At 44.3% G+C, this 20,123-nt stretch overlaps 1 protein-coding gene across 7 annotated transcripts in view; it reads left to right on the top strand.

The window, feature by feature from the left end:
- Positions 1-20,123, top strand: part of HERC2 (HECT and RLD domain containing E3 ubiquitin protein ligase 2) — a 317,707-nt gene that overhangs the window by 145,237 nt on the left and 152,347 nt on the right. For 6 of the 7 annotated variants that reach the window (XM_064296194.1, XM_064296198.1, XM_064296196.1 and 3 more), the window contains 12 exons: positions 884-1,054; positions 1,420-1,523; positions 2,582-2,732; positions 9,549-9,763; positions 10,084-10,216; positions 10,326-10,453; positions 10,546-10,741; positions 13,658-13,791; positions 14,493-14,666; positions 14,745-14,881; positions 14,991-15,142; positions 15,812-16,003. In XM_064296194.1, coding sequence (XP_064152264.1) covers positions 884-1,054; positions 1,420-1,523; positions 2,582-2,732; positions 9,549-9,763; positions 10,084-10,216; positions 10,326-10,453; positions 10,546-10,741; positions 13,658-13,791; positions 14,493-14,666; positions 14,745-14,881; positions 14,991-15,142; positions 15,812-16,003 — 1,887 coding nt within the window. The remainder of the gene's footprint in view (positions 1-883; positions 1,055-1,419; positions 1,524-2,581; positions 2,733-9,548; positions 9,764-10,083; positions 10,217-10,325; positions 10,454-10,545; positions 10,742-13,657; positions 13,792-14,492; positions 14,667-14,744; positions 14,882-14,990; positions 15,143-15,811; positions 16,004-20,123) is intronic. The other variant, XM_064296197.1, reaches the window with a different exon arrangement.

Genomic DNA, 20,123 nt, shown 5'->3' with positions numbered 1-20,123 from the left:
AGAAACTAGCTGATGAATTAGGTAATAAGAAAACAGAATCAAGAGTCAGGTTTTGGTACCAATTGTTCTGATATCCTCCTAGAGTGAGCTGGAGAATTTTCTTTTCTTGGGAAGATATTTATAAGGTTGGTAGGATTTGTCAGGTCTTGGTCGGGAGCTATCTTTGTGAACATTTGTTTTCTCCGGCAGGGTTAGGGTGTTGTGGGAGCCCTACTTTTATTTAAAAAATTTTCAAACCTACAGAGAAGTTGCAAGGATGGTACAATGTCCATTCATGTGTTTTTAATCTGGGTCTGTGCTTATTTAATACTCTGCTGTGTTTACTTCTTTTTGTATGCACAGATGTAGAGCCATTTGAACATGAGAGAAACAGACACTATCTGCCCAGATTTTTTAGCTTCTTTCTATTGTGAACGAGTACATTTTCTGTCCCAGCCACAAAATAATGTGAGTAGTGTCATGTAAATACACGAAAACACCCAAGGTATAATTGAATAGCTCAGCAAAGTAACACAGTGTTCACATCCATGTGACTGCTGTCCCCCTGGTGAAGAAACGACAGGCTGCCATTCCGCAGATGCCCTCTGCCCCTCCAGTCACTGACCTCCTCTTCCTCGTGGGAAGAACAGGGACAGCCCTGACTCCTCCCACTGTAGCTTGTGCTTCTGACATATGGTCAGGTTTGCCGTTTGTGCTGCTCGAGTGGTTTTATTCTCTCTCATTCTGTATCCTTGCTGAATTTGTAACAGAGAGAGATATTGATCTCCCAGTGTGACTGTGGATTTGATTGTTTTCTTCTTGTAGTTCTTTCACACAGTTTGTTGTTTAATTTTATGTATGTGTCTATCGATTGATTGATTGATTTTGGTTTCTGTATATGCAGAGTCATTTTTTACAGGTCAGAACTGTAGAAATAACGAGGAGGTGACGCTCATCCGCAAAGCTGACTTGGAGAACCACAATAAGGATGGAGGTTTCTGGACGGTGATTGATGGGAAAGTATATGACATCAAAGACTTTCAGACACAGTCTTTAACAGGAAATAGCATTCTTGGTAAGGCACTGTTTTTTACTCCAACATGAAAAGTTTCAGCACGTGTCATTTGAAGCAGAGCATTTGGCTTATAAGTGATCCGTTCAGTATTGTCCCAGCCTTCACACATTTTAATGTATCTACGACTTTGGTGCCTGTCTTGTCAACTAATTCAAGCACATTTCAAGAATTTCTCATTGTTACACATTTTGTTGAAACACATGGTTCTGAGTTGGCCTAGGCAGCCGTGGGAGGGGCTGAGAGATATTATACTTAGGGGTTCCTCACTTTTGAGTTAACCAGCCGTTTCTGTTATAGATGTTTAGGCAAATTGTGTTGAAGTCATACTGCTTTGTAATTACTACTTTTTTTCTTTTTCGTTCCAGCTCAGTTTGCAGGGGAAGACCCAGTGGTTGCTCTGGAAGCCGCTCTGCAGTTTGAAGACACACAGGAATCGATGCATGCGTTCTGTGTGGGTCAGTACTTGGAGGTGAGACTGTGTGAGTGGTGTGCCATGGGGAGTGGCAGGGAGGGCTTCTTTGTGTGTGATACCCTAAAGGGTGCGTATCAGGTGGGTCTTTGAGGGGCATGAAGTATAAACATAAGGACACTTTAGAAGTTTTCCATAAACAAATTTACAGTTACTTGTGTTCAGATTTATGATGTGCTGATCTTGAAAAGTTATTTTAAAATTGTTGGCTCGTAAGAAATATAGGTTCTGTTCCACCAAAAAAAGAGGTTAACCTTTGGCCTCTCCCGTTTTATTGTAAGCTTATGTAGAAATGTGGAATGACTTAGGCCTTGTATAAGAAATGTGTATTTTTTGTGTGAAGAACTATGTGGAAGGATAATTCTTTAGAGTAAAATATGTCCTTCCCACATATTCATGGTCATTAGAATTTATATGTTGGGATTGGCTTTCTAGGTATGTACATGGAGTAAAATTCACTGAATGCCACAAGAGCAGAGCTAATGGCATTTTATGATGGGGAAAATTACTTTGCTTATAAATTGTCTAATGTGACTGGAAAAATTTAAAGTTATCATTATATGGACTCTTGCTTTGTTTTTTTACCAGGCTTTTTTTTTGTTAGAATATATTTCTGGTACATGTACAGTCACGGATCAGTTACTTAGGAACCAGCAATCATTGTTATGTCATGTTTTTGTTTCTCTCTGGGTTCATTATGCATGTGATAATTGACTATATTTTGTGAAGCACTGTGCACAGTCACTCTGGGACCTTCTGTTTGGTTCCTTAAGGAATTCTCTGACTAAGGCCTTTATCTGTGCTTTGGATTTTCCACCAGCAGAGCTGTGTGTCTGCGTCCTGCTTTGTAGGGTGTGTGGTTGATGTGGCGTCTGTTGCATTAGTGTGGCTGCATGAGCTCGTTATTACAGGGTGTGGGAATGGGGTGCCCGGGGACTCGGTTCTCTTCATCCCATCGGTAATTCTCGTGTGAGGACATAAGCTAGTACTCTTCCTGGTTTTATGTTTTTTAATTAACCCCATTTTCTCAGACTGATGATGAAATTTATTTTTCCCAGCCTGACCAAGAAGTCGTTACCATACCAGACCTGGGAAGTCTCTCTTCACCTCTTATAGACACAGAGAGAAATTTGGGCCTTCTTCTCGGATTACATGCTTCCTATTTAGCAATGAGCACACCGCTGTCTCCTGTTGAGGTTGAATGCGCCAGTAAGAAAAATTTTATTTTCTGTGAACTGATTAGCAAGTTATTTTAGTGGAACCGTAAGTGCCATTGACAGTGGGAAAGAAAGAAGAGCCACACAGTCGTTGATGATTAAAAGTAAGAATGGCCAGGCTTTACCAGTCAGCGTGAGTTTCTTTGCTGTCGGGGTCTGTGGCGACAGAGGAAGCTTCCTGGCCCGTCAGCACGTGTCCTGTGGCTGTGCTTTCTCTCACCGCATCTCCAGACATCGCACGCAGTGTGTGTTGTCTGTTCTTACTGTGAGAAGCACGTGTTTGAGGATTGTGTTTCTGCCAAACTTTGTGACAGATATTCTAGCAATGGCAGCCTTTGTAACCACCAGAAGAAATATAAATTTCTCTATGTCCCATAAGATGAGTTTAAATTTTCCTTCATGTTTTGTGCATTTCGCCATCTGTCTGTCCTCCATCCTTCCAACAAGCACCTGCTGAGCAGTTCCTGTGTGCAGGCCCCCAGGCTAGACATTCAGGGTGCAAAGATGAGTGCAGCCTGCTTCTGCCTTGAGGGTGCTCCCCGTGGGGTGATTCTGACAGTTTAAGCAGATAAGGGTGCAGTGTGATAAAGGCTCGTGTGGAGACATTTGAACTTTACTCGGGGGGAGGAAAGGCTTCACAGATGACAGTAATTGACTGAGACGTGAAATGAAATTGGAGTCCCAGCAAACTTGTTGTGGGAGAATTTGGAAAGAAACACTGTGTGAGGGGCATCACTGAGAAAAGCAGGGGTCTCGAGCTGCTCGTTTATGGCAGGGCTGGGGGTGTCAGCTGAGGAGTTCAGCAGGTGAGACTGGCCGGACACGGAGTGTGTGTGCCGGGCACTGTGCTGCCTGCAGATCCCTCCAGGGGCAGCACGACTGTCCTCGTCCTGAAGATGTGAGGCACCGTGGGGAAGGACAGTGAAAAGGGGCTGTGAGCACCTGTCGGGCAGAGGCCTGATCCTCTCTAGGGATGAGCCAGTGGATGAGCTGTGTCCTTGAACAACAAGCACGAGGACCCCAGGTGTTCGAAACAGAGCCAGGGAGGGTCATGATCAGATTGTGTTTTATAAACATTAATGTAGCAGTCTGCAGAGTGCAAATCAGAATTCTCAAGGGAATAACACTGAGGGCATCCCAGATTTGATTGCTTGGGTTTTAGGAGAGTATTTTGATAACACAGTTATTAGGGAAAATGTAGTGATGGAGACACTGATTGCTTACTTTTTTGGTAAATTTCCCTCTAGTTATCACAAGCAGTTACAATCAGCATTCCCATTTGACCTGACGGCTGGCGTATTCTTCTCTGACCGGGCCTATCCTGTATTGTACAACACAGGCATCTCCCTCAGTGTTTATTGGATTGCTGTGTCTTTAATGAGCCATCCTTTTAAAAAAAGTTGTATACCGTGTGTTAAATATACTCTTGTTCTTCCTACTTTATGTAGCCTGCCCTTAGGATGTTTTTTTTTTAATTTTTAACCCCCTCACCTGTGTCATTCCTCAGCTGGATTTTCCTGTCTCTGTCTTATTCTCTGTCTCGGCTCAGTTGTTCCCACAGGGAGGCTTTCCTGACCCTCAGGGGAGCTCAGGTCTTTCTGCTGCACACTCCCTCACGCCCGGTAGTACTTTGTTGCACGCAGTTATTTCAGTTGTTTCCACAGGGAGGCTTTCCTGACCCTCAGGGGAGCTCAGGTCTTTCTGCTGCACACTCCCTCACGCCCGGTAGTACTTTGTTGCACACAGTTATTTCAGTTGTTTCCACAGGGAGGCTTTCCTGACCCTCAGGGGAGCTCAGGTCTTTCTGCTGCACACGCCTTCACCCCCAGTAGTACTTTGTTGCACGCAGTTATTTCAGTTGTTTCCACAGGGAGGCTTTCCTGACCCTCAGGGGAGCTCAGGTCTTTCTGCTGCACACGCCTTCACCCCCAGTAGTACTTTGTTGCACGCAGTTATTTCAGTTGTTTCCACAGGGAGGCTTTCCTGACCCTCAGGGGAGCTCAGGTCTTTCTGCTGCACACTCCCTCACGCCCGGTAGTACTTTGTTGCACGCAGTTATTTCAGTTGTTTCCACAGGGAGGCTTTCCTGACCCTCAGGGGAGCTCAGGTCTTTCTGCTGCACACTCCCTCACGCCCGGTAGTACTTTGTTGCACGCAGTTATTTCAGTTGTTTCCACAGGGAGGCTTTCCTGACCCTCAGGGGAGCTCAGGTCTTTCTGCTGCACACTCCCTCACGCCCGGTAGTACTTTGTTGCACGCAGTTATTTCAGTTGTTTCCACAGGGAGGCTTTCCTGACCCTCAGGGGAGCTCAGGTCTTTCTGCTGCACACGCCTTCACCCCCAGTAGTACTTTGTTGCACGCAGTTATTTCAGTTGTTTCCACAGGGAGGCTTTCCTGACCCTCAGGGGAGCTCAGGTCTTTCTGCTGCACACTCCCTCACGCCCGGTAGTACTTTGTTGCACACAGTTATTTCAGTTGTTTCCACAGGGAGGCTTTCCTGACCCTCAGGGGAGCTCAGGTCTTTCTGCTGCACACGCCTTCACCCCCAGTAGTACTTTGTTGCACGCAGTTATTTCAGTTGTTTCCACAGGGAGGCTTCCCTGACCCTCAGGGGAGCTCAGGTCTTTCTGCTGCACACGCCTTCACCCCCGGTAGTACTTTGTTGCACGCAGTTATTTCAGTTGTTTCCACAGGGAGGCTTCCCTGACCCTCAGGGGAGCTCAGGTCTTTCTGCTGCACACTCCCTCACGCCCGGTAGTACTTTGTTGCACACAGTTATTTCAGTTGTTTCCACAGGGAGGCTTCCCTGACCCTCAGGGGAGCTCAGGTCTTTCTGCTGCACACGCCTTCACCCCCGGTAGTACTTTGTTGCACACAGTTATTTCAGTTGTTTCCACAGGGAGGCTTTCCTGACCCTCAGGGGAGCTCAGGTCTTTCTGCTGCACACTCCCTCACGCCCGGTAGTACTTTGTTGCACACAGTTATTTCAGTTGTTTCCACAGGGAGGCTTTCCTGACCCTCAGGGGAGCTCAGGTCTTTCTGCTGCACACTCCCTCACGCCCGGTAGTACTTTGTTGCACACAGTTATTTCAGTTGTTTCCACAGGGAGGCTTTCCTGACCCTCAGGGGAGCTCAGGTCTTTCTGCTGCACACTCCCTCACGCCCGGTAGTACTTTGTTGCACACAGTTATTTCAGTTGTTTCCACAGGGAGGCTTCCCTGACCCTCAGGGGAGCTCAGGTCTTTCTGCTGCACACGCCCTCACGCCCGGTAGTACTTTGTTGCACGCAGTTATTTCAGTTGTTTCCACAGGGAGGCTTTCCTGACCCTCAGGGGAGCTCAGGTCTTTCTGCTGCACACTCCCTCACGCCCGGTAGTACTTTGTTGCACGCAGTTATTTCAGTTGTTTCCACAGGGAGGCTTTCCTGACCCTCAGGGGAGCTCAGGTCTTTCTGCTGCACACGCCTTCACCCCCGGTAGTACTTTGTTGCACACAGTTATTTCAGTTGTTTCCACAGGGAGGCTTTCCTGACCCTCAGGGGAGCTCAGGTCTTTCTGCTGCACACTCCCTCACGCCCGGTAGTACTTTGTTGCACACAGTTATTTCAGTTGTTTCCACAGGGAGGCTTTCCTGACCCTCAGGGGAGCTCAGGTCTTTCTGCTGCACACTCCCTCACGCCCGGTAGTACTTTGTTGCACACAGTTATTTCAGTTGTTTCCACAGGGAGGCTTTCCTGACCCTCAGGGGAGCTCAGGTCTTTCTGCTGCACACTCCCTCACGCCCGGTAGTACTTTGTTGCACACAGTTATTTCAGTTGTTTCCACAGGGAGGCTTTCCTGACCCTCAGGGGAGCTCAGGTCTTTCTGCTGCACACGCCTTCACCCCCGGTAGTACTTTGTTGCACACAGTTATTTCAGTTGTTTCCACAGGGAGGCTTCCCTGACCCTCAGGGGAGCTCAGGTCTTTCTGCTGCACACGCCCTCACTCCCGGTAGTACTTTGTTGCACGCAGTTATTTCAGTTGTTTCCACAGGGAGGCTTCCCTGACCCTCAGGGGAGCTCAGGTCTTTCTGCTGCACACGCCCTCACTCCCGGTAGTACTTTGTTGCACGCAGTTATTTCAGTTGTTCCCACAGGGAGGCTTCCCTGACCCTCAGGGGAGCTCAGGTCTTTCTGCTGCACACGCCCTCACTCCCGGTAGTACTTTGTTGCACGCAGTTATTTCAGTTGTTCCCACAGGGAGGCTTCCCTGACCCTCAGGGGAGCTCAGGTCTTTCTGCTGCACACTCCCTCACGCCCGGTAGTACTTGTTGCACACAGTTATTTCAGTTGTTTCCACAGGGAGGCTTCCCTGACCCTCAGGGGAGCTCAGGTCTTTCTGCTGCACACGCCCTCACTCCCGGTAGTACTTTGTTGCACGCAGTTATTTCAGTTGTTCCCACAGGGAGGCTTCCCTGACCCTCAGGGGAGCTCAGGTCTTTCTGCTGCACACTCCCTCACGCCCGGTAGTACTTGTTGCACACAGTTATTTCAGTTGTTTCCACAGGGAGGCTTCCCTGACCCTCAGGGGAGCTCAGGTCTTTCTGCTGCACACGCCTTCACCCCCGGTAGTACTTTGTTGCACGCAGTTATTTCAGTTGTTTCCACAGGGAGGCTTCCCTGACCCTCAGGGGAGCTCAGGTCTTTCTGCTGCACACGCCTTCACCCCCGGTAGTACTTTGTTGCACACAGTTATTTCAGTTGTTTCCACAGGGAGGCTTCCCTGACCCTCAGGGGAGCTCAGGTCTTTCTGCTGCACACGCCTTCACCCCCGGTAGTACTTTGTTGCACGCAGTTATTTCAGTTGTTTCCACAGGGAGGCTTCCCTGACCCTCAGGGGAGCTCAGGTCTTTCTGCTGCACACGCCTTCACCCCCGGTAGTACTTTGTTGCACGCAGTTATTTCAGTTGTTTCCACAGGGAGGCTTCCCTGACCCTCAGGGGAGCTCAGGTCTTTCTGCTGCACACGCCTTCACCCCCGGTAGTACTTTGTTGCACGCAGTTATTTCAGTTGTTTCCACAGGGAGGCTTCCCTGACCCTCAGGGGAGCTCAGGTCTTTCTGCTGCACACGCCTTCACCCCCGGTAGTACTTTGTTGCACGCAGTTATTTCAGTTGTTTCCACAGGGAGGCTTTCCTGACCCTCAGGGGAGCTCAGGTCTTTCTGCTGCACACGCCCTTATCCCCGTAGTACTTTGTTGCACGCAGTTATTTCAGTTGTTTCCACAGGGAGGCTTCCCTGACCCTCAGGGGAGCTCAGGTCTTTCTGCTGCACACTCCCTCACGCCCGGTAGTACTTTGTTGCACACAGTTATTTCAGTTGTTTCCACAGGGAGGCTTCCCTGACCCTCAGGGGAGCTCAGGTCTTTCTGCTGCACACTCCCTCACGCCCGGTAGTACTTTGTTGCACACAGTTATTTCAGTTGTTTCCACAGGGAGGCTTTCCTGACCCTCAGGGGAGCTCAGGTCTTTCTGCTGCACACTCCCTCACGCCCGGTAGTACTTTGTTGCACGCAGTTATTTCAGTTGTTTCCACAGGGAGGCTTCCCTGACCCTCAGGGGAGCTCAGGTCTTTCTGCTGCACACGCCTTCACCCCCGGTAGTACTTTGTTGCACACAGTTATTTCAGTTGTTTCCACAGGGAGGCTTTCCTGACCCTCAGGGGAGCTCAGGTCTTTCTGCTGCACACGCCTTCACCCCCGGTAGTACTTTGTTGCACACAGTTATTTCAGTTGTTTCCACAGGGAGGCTTCCCTGACCCTCAGGGGAGCTCAGGTCTTTCTTCTGCACACTCCCTCACGCCCGGTAGTACTTTGTTGCACACAGTTATTTCAGTTGTTTCCACAGGGAGGCTTCCCTGACCCTCAGGGGAGCTCAGGTCTTTCTGCTGCACACTCCCTCACGCCCGGTAGTACTTTGTTGCACACAGTTATTTCAGTTGTTTCCACAGGGAGGCTTCCCTGACCCTCAGGGGAGCTCAGGTCTTTCTGCTGCACACTCCCTCACGCCCGGTAGTACTTTGTTGCACACAGTTATTTCAGTTGTTTCCACAGGGAGGCTTCCCTGACCCTCAGGGGAGCTCAGGTCTTTCTGCTGCACACGCCCTCACTCCCGTAGTACTTGTTGCACACAGTTATTTCAGTTGTTCCCACAGGGAGGCTTCCCTGACCCTCAGGGGAGCTCAGGTCTTTCTGCTGCACACGCCCTTATCCCCGTAGTACTTTGTTGCACACAGTTGTTGAGGTTTAGCGATGAGTTGTGTAAGTGGTGCTTTGGTGCTGGCCTCCTTGTTAGAATGTGGAGTCCCCATCCTCACACGGTGTCTTTGGAGCCAAAACAGCCCCATGTAGGATATCTAGTAAATGTTGGACCTGTGTAAGGCGGAAGCATGTCAGAGAAGGAAAGCTCAAATGTTTTCCACAAAAATGAGTGATAAAAAGTAGTAAGACTGCTGCACCCTGTTAAAGGCGGAAAAATTTTGAGGCCTAGAAAAACAAGGCAGTCCCTTGGAGTTCCGGGTCTCACAGATTTACTATATTATATTGAGTCCTGATACCATGCGTAAGGTATTTTGAATAAGCAGAAAGTGTTACCTAACTTCACGTAGGTAGAGGAATTATAAGTCAACCTGTGTAAATATGTTAGATACAGCTCTCGTTTAAATGATGCCAAGTTTCGCTTCCTTAGTATCCGTTCAGCACCTTTTGCCTCAGTATTTACATGTGACTGGTGCGCTAAGCCTCTCTGTTCTGTGTGCTTGCCGTTGTCCAGAGTGGCTCCAGTCTTCTGTCTTCTCCGGAGGCCTGCAGACCAGCCAAATCCACTACAGCTACAACGAGGAGAAGGACGAGGACCACTGCAGCTCTCCTGGCGGCACTTCTGCCAGTAAATCCAGACTCTGTGCCCACAGATGGGCCCTGGGCGACCATTCCCAGGCCTTCTTGCAGGCCATTGCGGACAACAACATGCAGGACCACACTGTCAAGGTGAGCTTGCCCCTGAGGATCAGTCACAGGAAGACCTTCACCTTCGACAGCACCCACTGCTGAGTCCTACTGAATGTCCTTGTGTTCACCTGAGTACTTGATGTGTGCTTACTTCCTGGTGTTTTATTATTAACTTAGTCCAGACTTGGTTTCAAATATCACTTGGAGGGCTGGGTTTGAGGTGAGAAGCTGGTGTGATTCAGTGTGCAGGCAACATTTTAGAAACACTGCTGATAGCAAATAGAAGCTTTGGCACATTCAGGGCTGGTGCGAACCTGCAAGGATGGCTAAGACATGACCTCTTGCCACTTCTGTTGCAGGACTTTCTGTGTCAGATAGAAAGGTACTGTAAGCAGTACCACTTGACCACGCCAATCACATTTCCTCCTGAGCATCCTGTGGAAGAGGTCGGCCGCTTGCTGCTATGTTGCCTCTTGAAACATGAGGATTTAGGTATGAAGTTAAGTTTCGACGTGTTGTAGCTGAACTGTAGGTCCCTCACTCCCATGTGGTACTTGTTCATCCCTCCCCTATGTCTTTTTTTAACGTGTTTTACATACAGGTCATGTGGCATTATCTTTAGTTCACGTTGGCACACTTGGTATTGAGCAAGTAAAACACAGAACATTGCCTAAATCAGTGGTGGATGTTTGTAGAGTTGTCTACCAAGCTAAATGCTCCCTAATTAAGGTAAATAGATTTTAATTCTCTTTCTTCCGTGCCTTGCGGTTACGTGTTTAGCTATTTGTTATTAACCTGTCTTTTCATATTTAACTTTGCAGACACACCAAGAACAGGGCCGTTCATACAAGGAGGTCTGTGCTCCTGTCATCGAACGCTTGAGATTCCTTTTTAATGAATTGAGACCTGCAGTTTGTAATGACCTCTGTATAATGTCTAAGTTTAAGCTGTTAAGTTCTTTGCCCCGTTGGAGGAGGATAGCTCAAAAGATAATTCGAGAACGAAGAAAAAAGAGAGGTGAGAATATAAAAAGAGAGTACTGTCAAAGTGTATACTTTCCCCCTTAGGATTGAGTCTGTGTTTTCAGAGTGAAGCTGTTCACTCCTGTTTGTAACATATGGGTTTACCCATGTACCATATTATTCATGTTGTGTGTGTGTGTGGGTTTTTTTTTTTTTTTTTTTATGAAATACAGAAATGCTGCTGATTTTTCCAGGATACTAGATAATGATGAAACTTTAAAATAGAATGTGGTGTTAAGATCTAATTACTAGTAAATTGCTACTGAAAATCATAAATACTGTAAACTTTACTAATTTGATGGGGAAAATATTTTTATCACTTGTCCTGGTAGTAAGATGTTTATAAAAGTTTATCTTAACAGTTCATTTTATAATTCCTTTAATGTTTTTTCTTTGACAATACTGAGTGTTCTGATACATGGGGAGTTAGAAGACGGAACTCGAAGAGTTACTGATGTTTTTAAGGACGCCTGACACCTGTCTAGGGATGTGGAAAAGACTTTTTATGTTAAATAACTGACATTTGAATAAAAATACGTAAAATATTTTAGGATTTTGTCACTTGTGGTTATAAACCAGTCTTCAGAAATTTCTGAGTATACTCTTAGGAAATAACACTGATTCACGGACCAGCATATTAATCAATACTGATCATTGAGTTTTTGATGGACATTTTAAACAATAATGGCATGAAAGACTAACATGTTTTAGAAGCCATCCTAAATTGATTGCTTCTGAGCAAACTCTGAAACCACAGCACTTGTCTGAATCCCTAGAAATTCACTGGATCAGGAAGTCAGAGCGGTAGGACCTCTGAGATCCCTTTAGCCCAGGCTGCAGGAAACTCACAGCAGAACGGTAGGCTCGGGAGACAGGCTTGTTTCAGCTTTGCCGGAAAATGATTTTCCTTCACTGCTTGGTTATTTCGTGTCCATGGCTTCTCAACCCTCATCGCCACCTTTTAAAGTTTCTCGTCATGGGCTTTTACGTTTTTATCGTGCGATGTCTAAAACCTTTTTTGAAAATTAAGTAAGTTATAAAGTTTAAATAATTAATATACTCATGTTGTGTTTGATGTTCCAAGACTTTCCTTAGGCTCGATGATTCTCAAAACTCAGCTGTTAGGCTCACAGTTACGGTTTATTACAGTGGAAGGATACAGGTTAAAATCAACGGTGGGAATAGATACAAAAGATGAAGTCCAGAGGAAGCCAGGCACAAGCTTCCAGGTGACCCCTCCCAGTGGAGTCACATGGGGACTCACTCAGTTCTTCTAGCAACAGTGTTGTGACGACAGCCCATGGGATATGTTGCCAACCAAGGAAGTTCACCTAAGCCTTGCTGTCCAGGGTGTTACTGCATGTCAGTCATGTAGGCAGGCGGTGCCCCGTGACTAAGCTCAGTTACTCAGACTCTATAGCCCTCCCCAGCCCAGAACAAAAACAGGCATTTGCCATGAATCATAACGCTAGGATAAATTTATCTGGTGAAACTGCTGCAGCGTGGCCTGAGGCTTTAGGCACACAAAAAACACTCAACTAGGCAGAACAGCCCAAAGGCTTAGAGATTATCTTCCAGGAGCTGGCCAAAGGCTAGTCCTGTAGGCAGCCTTTCTTTGAAATGTGCAGGGTTGAGCAGCCCAGGCCCACTGAGCCTAACTTTTTCCTGCACAGGTGTGTTATTATGTTGCTTATTATTTATACCATGTGTTTAGTAGAATTGGCCTAAAAGCTTTGAAAGAGACCAGAAATACAGAAAAAATACTACCTTTCACTTTGGAAATTCAACAGAAACGTCCCTAATTAAAGAGGATCACCTTGAAAAAAGGTATCTAGTTGGTTCTGGTGGCAGAATCATAGGACTGGACTGGGGTGGCCAAGCCGTGGTTTGTGTGGCAAATCTGGCCTGCTCCCTGCCTTTGTATTGCCTGTGAGCTGAGGATGGTTTTTGCGTTTTTAAATGGTTAAAAATAGAATGACGTTGGCATCTCCTGTCTGGAGGGGAGGTGAGACGGTAGCGGGGTTAGAAGCTGGCAGAATGGACAACGAAAAAAGAGAGTGGAGGGAGGAGGGGCTGTCTCATTCGGGGGAGAACAGTTGGGAGTATGTAGGAGGTGTATATAAGTTTTTTGTGTGAGAGACTAACTTGATTGGTAAACTTGCACTTAAAGCACAATAAAAAATTTAAAAAAAAAACAGTGTTTTTGTCACTTGCATCACTATGTGAAATTTAAATTGCCGTATGCATAAAGTTTTTTTAGAACACCAAACCAAACCTGTTGCTGTCAGGTTGATTGCAGTTCATATTGGAACGTAGCCATGCCTGTTGGTTTACGTATAGTGTGTAACTTTTCATGCTCCAAGAACAGAGCTGAGTCATTGGGACAGAGACCAAGTGACCCACGAAGACTAAGATACTCACTGTCCTGGCCCTTTAAGAAAAAGTTTGCCGACCCCTGGGCTCCATAGCTTTTCCCTCTTTCTAAGCCTCTCAAGGAAACCTTGGTGGCGTAGTGGTTAAGTGTAAGGCTTTTAACCAAGAGGTCGCAGCTCGAATCCACCAGATGCTCCTTGGAAACTCAATGGGGCAGTTCTACTCTGTCCTATAGGGTCGCTATGAGTCGGAATCGACTTGACGGCAGTGGGTTTGGGTTTGGAACCCTCTCAACACTTGTCTTTCTGTCCCCTGGCTGACATGGTGGAGCTCAGTGTTGATGTCGGATGTCAGGTCACGTGAAGCTCATTATGATAGGATTTACTTTTGTAGTTTGAGCATTTCATTTGACAATGTAGTTTATGTGGTTTTTTTTGAACAGAGTGTATTTTAACCTCCATGCAAATTTAAATGTTTCTTAATTAAAAATTGTATTTAAGTCGATTATTTTTCTAACGAATGACTTTTTTAAACATAGTTCCTAAAAAGCCAGGATCTACTGATGATGAAGAAAAAATTGGAAATGAAGAGAGTGATTTAGAAGAAGCTTGCATTTTGCCTCACAGTCCTATCAATGTGGACAAAAGACCCATTACAATTAAATCCCCCAAGGTGAAGTATTTTTTGTAACTGTGAGTCTGGTTGAATAGAAATAGCACTTAACAAAGGAACCCACAAGCGTTGTAGCTTTGTATTTTAGCGTCTATAGGGTAGTGACCGTAGTAGGATTGTTAATAAAAGCGTGGGTAGCTGTGCCCTAGTGATGCTCAATGAACTTGATTTACAGTGCTGTGGTCTGACCTGTAGATGAAGTGTTTTTTTTTTTTTTTTAAATCATTCATCATTGTTCATTCACTAATCACTCCTTAAATATGTCCTTTGTTCCAGAAAGTGTACTGGTCCCTGAGACTATTAATATGAGTGATAAGTTTGTGTGTCAAGTTAGCTCATACAAAACAAAACAAAAACCAGAAAAACCATTGCTGTTGAGTCGGTTCGGACTCACAGCGACTCTTTAGCACAGAGTAGAACTGCCCCATAAAATCCCAAGGCTGTAAATCCTTACGGTAACAGATTGCCACATCTCCTCCCACACGGTGGCTGGTAGGTTTGAATCGCCAGCCTTTTGGTTAGCAGCCGAGTGCTTAACCACAGATTATAAATTCATTCATAAGAACATTTGTGGCATAGAAATACAGTTTTACCATATTAGTTAATTAAAATATTTTACCAGTTTAAACCTAGTAGCATTATTCATCTATATTTGAGTAACTGCTTTAGAGCTAACGGTGAAAATGGTTTTCCCTTGTTAGGATAAATGGCAACCACTGCTGAGTACAGTAACAGGTGTCCACAGGTACAAGTGGCTGAAGCAAAACGTCCAAGGTCTCTATCCGCAGTCTGCACTCCTCAGTACAATTGCTGAATTTGCCCTTAAAGAAGAGCCAGTAGATGTGGAAAAAATGAGGAAGTGCTTGTTAAAACAGGTAAACTTTGTTGAGAACATGTGTCTCTATATGAGATAATACACCCAACACTTAAGAGTATGCATTGGTATTTTGCAGTTGGAGAGAGCAGAGGTTCGTCTGGAAGGGATAGATACGATTTTAAAACTGGCAACCAAAAATTTCTTACTTCCATCTGTGCAGTATGCTATGTTTTGTGGATGGCAAAGACTTATTCCCGAGGGGATCGATATAGGGTAAAACTTTATAACGTTTTTTTCCTAAGGGTAACGGGCAACAAAACATTGTTCCATTGGAGTTCAAAGTGTGACAGTGTTCTAAGTATTGTTTATCTTTGTTTGAAAGGGAACCCCTTACAGATTGTCTAAAGGACGTTGATCTGATTCCGCCCTTTAATCGAATGCTGCTGGAAGTAACTTTTGGCAAGCTGTATGCTTGGGCTGTACAGAATATTCGGAATGTTTTGATGGACGCAAATGCCAAGTTCAAAGAGCTTGGTGAGTTAAAAAAAATCTGGTAATTAAAAGGCCGTATTCACATTGCATTGCAGTAATGTCCACGTCCATATCAGCCTTATCTCATAGTTTAGCTCTTAATTATGTATTATGGAAACTTGCAAGTGCTAATTTTTGCTTTCTAAAGACGTTAATAACTTTGCACATTAGAATAATAATCAAGGCTGCTTTTAACTTTCCAAGATTCTAAGTAAAACATGGCCGAACACACAATTTTATTCTAATAGTAAAACATTTAAATTTTAATATATTTTCATGTGTATCACTTATACCATATACTCCAAAATGTCTGTATCCTCTGTTAATACTTATTTCTAGGGCTGTTTGAACATCTACAGAGAAATCCTAGGATTGATTTTGTGGAAGAAAAGTAAAACCTATCTATTTACATTTGACACGAAATGAATACAGCACCAGCGATATTCAGAGGATACTTAGAGCAGTGTGGTAAATTGTGTAGACAGACCGAGATAGCCATATGTGGAATGGAGGTGGTAGGACCATTACAGATCATTATAGACCTACCTGATATCCTCACTTTCTGGACATCCTCTGAAAAATAGAATTAAAGAACATTGCTGATGCCTTCTGCATTATGTATGTTCTTGTATCCACACACAAGAAATTTATGTGGGTGCCAATGCTTATTAGGTATCCAGCCCGTTCCCCTGCAAACGATTACCAATGAGAACCCTTCGGGACCAAGCCTGGGAACCATCCCACAAGCTCGATTTCTCCTGGTGATGCTTAACATGCTGACCCTGAAGCATGGAGCCAACAACCTGAGCCTCCTGCTGAACTCAGGCACGCTTGCCCTGACGCAGACAGCACTACGACTGATCGGTAGGTCAGCAGTGACTTTTGTAAAGAAAACGACACATTTGAAAATGTCAAGTTTTTGCCTTGATCTCTCTTTTTTTTAATGTTCTGCCTTTTTAAAAAATTTTTACTGTGCTTTAAGTGAAAGTTTAGAAATCAAGTCAGTCTCTCATACAAAAACTTATATACAGCTTGCTGTATACTCCTAGTTGCTCTCCCCCTAAGGAGATAGCACATTCCTTCCCTCCACTCTCTATTTTCGTGTCCATTTGGCCAGCTTCTGCCCCCCTCTGACCTCTCATCTCTTTTCCAGACAGGAGCTGCCCACACAGTCTCATGTGTCTACTTGATCCAAGGAGCTCACTCTTCACCAGTATCATTTTCTGTCCCATAGTCCAGTCCAATCCATGTCTGAAGAGTTGACTTTGGGAATAGTTCCTGTCTTGAGCTAACAGAACGTCTGGGGACCATGATCTCTGGGTTCCTTCTAGTCTCATTTGGACCATTAAGTCTGGTCTTTTTACAGGAATTTCGGGTCTGCACCCCACTGCCCTGCTGCACCCTCAGGGGTTCTCTGTCAGGCAGTCATCAGTTGTAGCTGGGCGCCATCTAGTTCTTCTGGTCTCAGGCTGATGTAGTCTCGGTTTATGTGGCCCTTTCTGTCTCTTGGGCTCATAATTATGTCTTTGGTGTTCTTCATTCTCCTTTGGTCCAGGTGGGTTGAGACCAATTGATGCATCTTAGGTGGCCGCGTGCTAGCGTTTAAGATCCCAGACACCACTCCTCAAAGTGGGTTGCAGAATGTTTTCTTAATAGATTTTGTTATGCCACTTGATTTAGATGTCCCCTGAAACCATGGTCCCCAAACCCCCCGCCCCTGCTATGCTAGCCTTTGAAGCATTCAGTCTATTCAGGAACTTCTTTGCTTTTGGTTTAGTCCAGTTGTGCTGACCTCTCCTGTATTGTGTGTTGCCTTTCCCTTCACCTAAAACAGTTTTTGTCTACTATCTGATTAGTGAATACCTCTCTCACTCCCTCCTTCCCTCCCCACTCTCGTAATCATCAAGGAATATTTTCTTGTCTGTAAAACATTTTTTAATTGTGATAAAATACATATAACAAGATTTACCATTTAAACCATTTTAAAGTGTGTAAATCAGTGGCATTAAGTTCATTTACAATGCTGTACAACCATCACCACCATCTACTTCCAGAACTTTTTCTTCACCCTAAATGGAAACCCCTTCCCCATTAAGCAGTCGCTCCCATTTCTCCCTGCCCTCTCTCCGGTTCCTGTTCTTTCTGTCTCTAGAATTTGCCTATTTTGGATATTTCATATAAATGGGATCATACAATGTGTGGTTTTTTGTGTCTGATTTATTACATTTAGCATAATATATGTAAGGTTCATCTATGTTGTATGTATCAGAACTTCATTCCTTTTTATGGCTGAAAAATATTCCGTTGTATGGCTATACCTCATTCTGTTTATTCATTCATCAGTTGATTGTCATTTTAGGTTGTTTCTACCTTTTGGATATTGTGAACAGTGCTGTTTTGAACATTCGTAAACAAGTTCTTGTTTGAACACCTGCTTTCAATTCTTTGGGGTATGTACCTAGAAGTCATGTGGTAATTTCTGGGTCTTGTGGTAATTTTGTGTTTAACTTGCTGAGGAGCTGACAAATTGTTTTCTGTGGAGGCTTCACCATTTTACATTCCTCGCAGCAGTGTACGAGGGTTTTAATTTCTCCACATCCTCTCTAACACTTTTTATTTTCTGTTTGTTTGACTCTGACCAACCTGCTGATGCTGACCGTTAAAGGAGCCCTGCTGGCTCAGTGCTTAAAACGCTCGGCTGCTAACCAAAAGGTTGGCTGTTCGAGTCCATCAGTCACTCCTCTGGAGAAAGGTGTGTGGCAGTCTGCTTCTGTAAACATTTATAGCCGTGGAAGCCCTATGGGGCAGTTCTGCTCTGTCCTGCAGGGCCGCTATGACGTGGAATCGGCTTGGCAGTTCTGACTGGGTGTGAAGTGGTGTCTTATTGTGGCTTTACTTTGCATTTCCCTAATGATAGTAAGGTTGAGCATCTTTTCATGTGCTTGTCGGCTATTTGTATATCTTCTTTGGAGAAATGTTTGTTTTAGTCCCTTGGTCATTTTTTATTGGCTTGTTTGTCTACTTGTTCAGTTGTAGTTTTTTTATATATCTGGGTACTAGGCTTTTATCATACATGATTTGCAAATATTCCATTCTGTAGGTTGTCTTTTCACTCTCTCGGTAGCATCCTTTGTACAAAAATTTTTAATTTTGATAAAATGTATTTTACCTATTTTTGCTGCTTGTGATTTTGGTGACATCTTAGAGACCGTTGCCAAATCCAAGGCCGTGAGGATTTACATCTGCATTTTCTTTAACAATTTTGTAGCTTTCTCTCTTACATTTAGCTTTAGTCATTTTTGTTAATTTTTATATATGGTGAGTGAAGGGTCCAACTTCATTCTTCTGCTTGTGCATATCGAATTGTAGCAGCACCATTTGTTGAAGACATTATTCTTTCCTTGTTGAATAATCTTGGCATCCTTGTTGAAAATTAATTAACCATAGATGTATGAGTTCACTTCTGGGACCTCAGTTCCGTTCCATCGATCTGTTTATCCTTATGCTCGTCCAACGCTGATTACTGTAGTTGTCCAGTAAGTTTGAAATTGGGAAGTATGAGTCCTTGACCTTTGTTTTTCTTTTTCAAGATTGTTTTGGCTATTTGGTCTTCCCTGCAATTCCAAATGATTTTTAAGGTCAGCTTTTCCGCTTCTGCAAAAAATGCCATTGGAATTTTGGCAAGGATTGCATTGAATCAGTAGGTGCCTGGGTAGTGCGAATGGTTTGTGCTCAACTACTAACTTAACGGTTAGTGGTTTGAACCTGCCCAGCAGCTCCACGGAGAAAAGGCCTGGTGTTCTGCCTCTGAAAAGATTACAGCCAAGAAAACTCTATGGTGCAATTCTACTCTGTAACACGTGGGGTCGCCACGCGTCAGAATTGACTCGAGGGCGCTGGGCTTTTTGCAATGAATCTGTAGATCACTCTGGGTAGTGTTGCCATCTTAATATTAAGTCTTTCAATCCCCTTATTTAGCTCTTTAAAGGAGCCCTGGTGGCACAGTGGTAAAGTGGTTAAGAAACTTGACTGATTTTAATTGATTCTATTGTTATTTTTGTTCTCTATTTCTGGTCGGCTCTTTATTATTTACTTTCTTCTGATAGCCTTAGGTTTAGTTTGCCCTTCTGTTTCTAGTTCCTTAAATTGTAAAGTTAGGTTATTGATTTGGGATATTTGTTTTTTTTTTTTTTTTAACATAGGCATTTGTTACTATGACGAGCCCTTGTAGCACAGTGGTTAAGCACTCGGCTGCTAACTGAAAGGTCAGCGGTTTGAACCCGCCATCTGCTCTTTGGGAGAAAGATATGGCAGTCTGCTTCAGTAGAGATTACATCCTTCGAGATCTTAGGGGCCAGTTCTATTATGTCCTATAGGGCTGTTATGTGTTGGAATTGACAGCAATGGGTTAGCTCATTATTTTGGCGATGTTTTGTAATTTTCTGTGTACGAATCTTGTATCTCCTTGGTTAAATTAATTCCTGAGTATTTTATTCTTTTTGATATTATCAATGGAATTCTTTTTTTAATTTGCTTTTTTGGATTGTTTATTGTTAGTGTATAGAAGTAAAACTGACTTTTTTATGGTCTTGTATCCTGCAAGGTTTTTAATTAGCTTATTAACCCTAATAGCTATTTTTTGTGTTTTGATTCTTTAGGATTTTCTATACTGTATTTATATGCAAATACTGTGCGTGTTATACACTGTTTGCTAACTGCAGAACCCCCTTGTACATAATCTTCCTAGGTGTGTTACGTGTGTAGGCATGCCATTTACATGGGCCTGTTATCTGTGGAAAATACGGTATATAAAATTATGTTGTTTGTGAGTAGAGATAGTTTTACTTCTTCTTTCTAGTTTGGATGCCTTTTATTTCTCTTTCTTACTTAAGTTGCTTTGGTATTGAGCTTCCAGTACTGTATTGAGTAGAAGCAGTCAAAGTAGGCATCCTTGTCTTCTTCCTGATCTTAGGGGAAAACTTTA

This window comes from Loxodonta africana, chromosome 13 (assembly GCF_030014295.1).
Source record: "Loxodonta africana isolate mLoxAfr1 chromosome 13, mLoxAfr1.hap2, whole genome shotgun sequence".
In the NCBI taxonomy this organism is placed as follows: domain Eukaryota; kingdom Metazoa; phylum Chordata; class Mammalia; order Proboscidea; family Elephantidae; genus Loxodonta; species Loxodonta africana.
The sequence above is the reverse complement of the archived record's forward strand: the minus strand, read 5'-3'. Positions and strand labels throughout refer to the sequence as shown.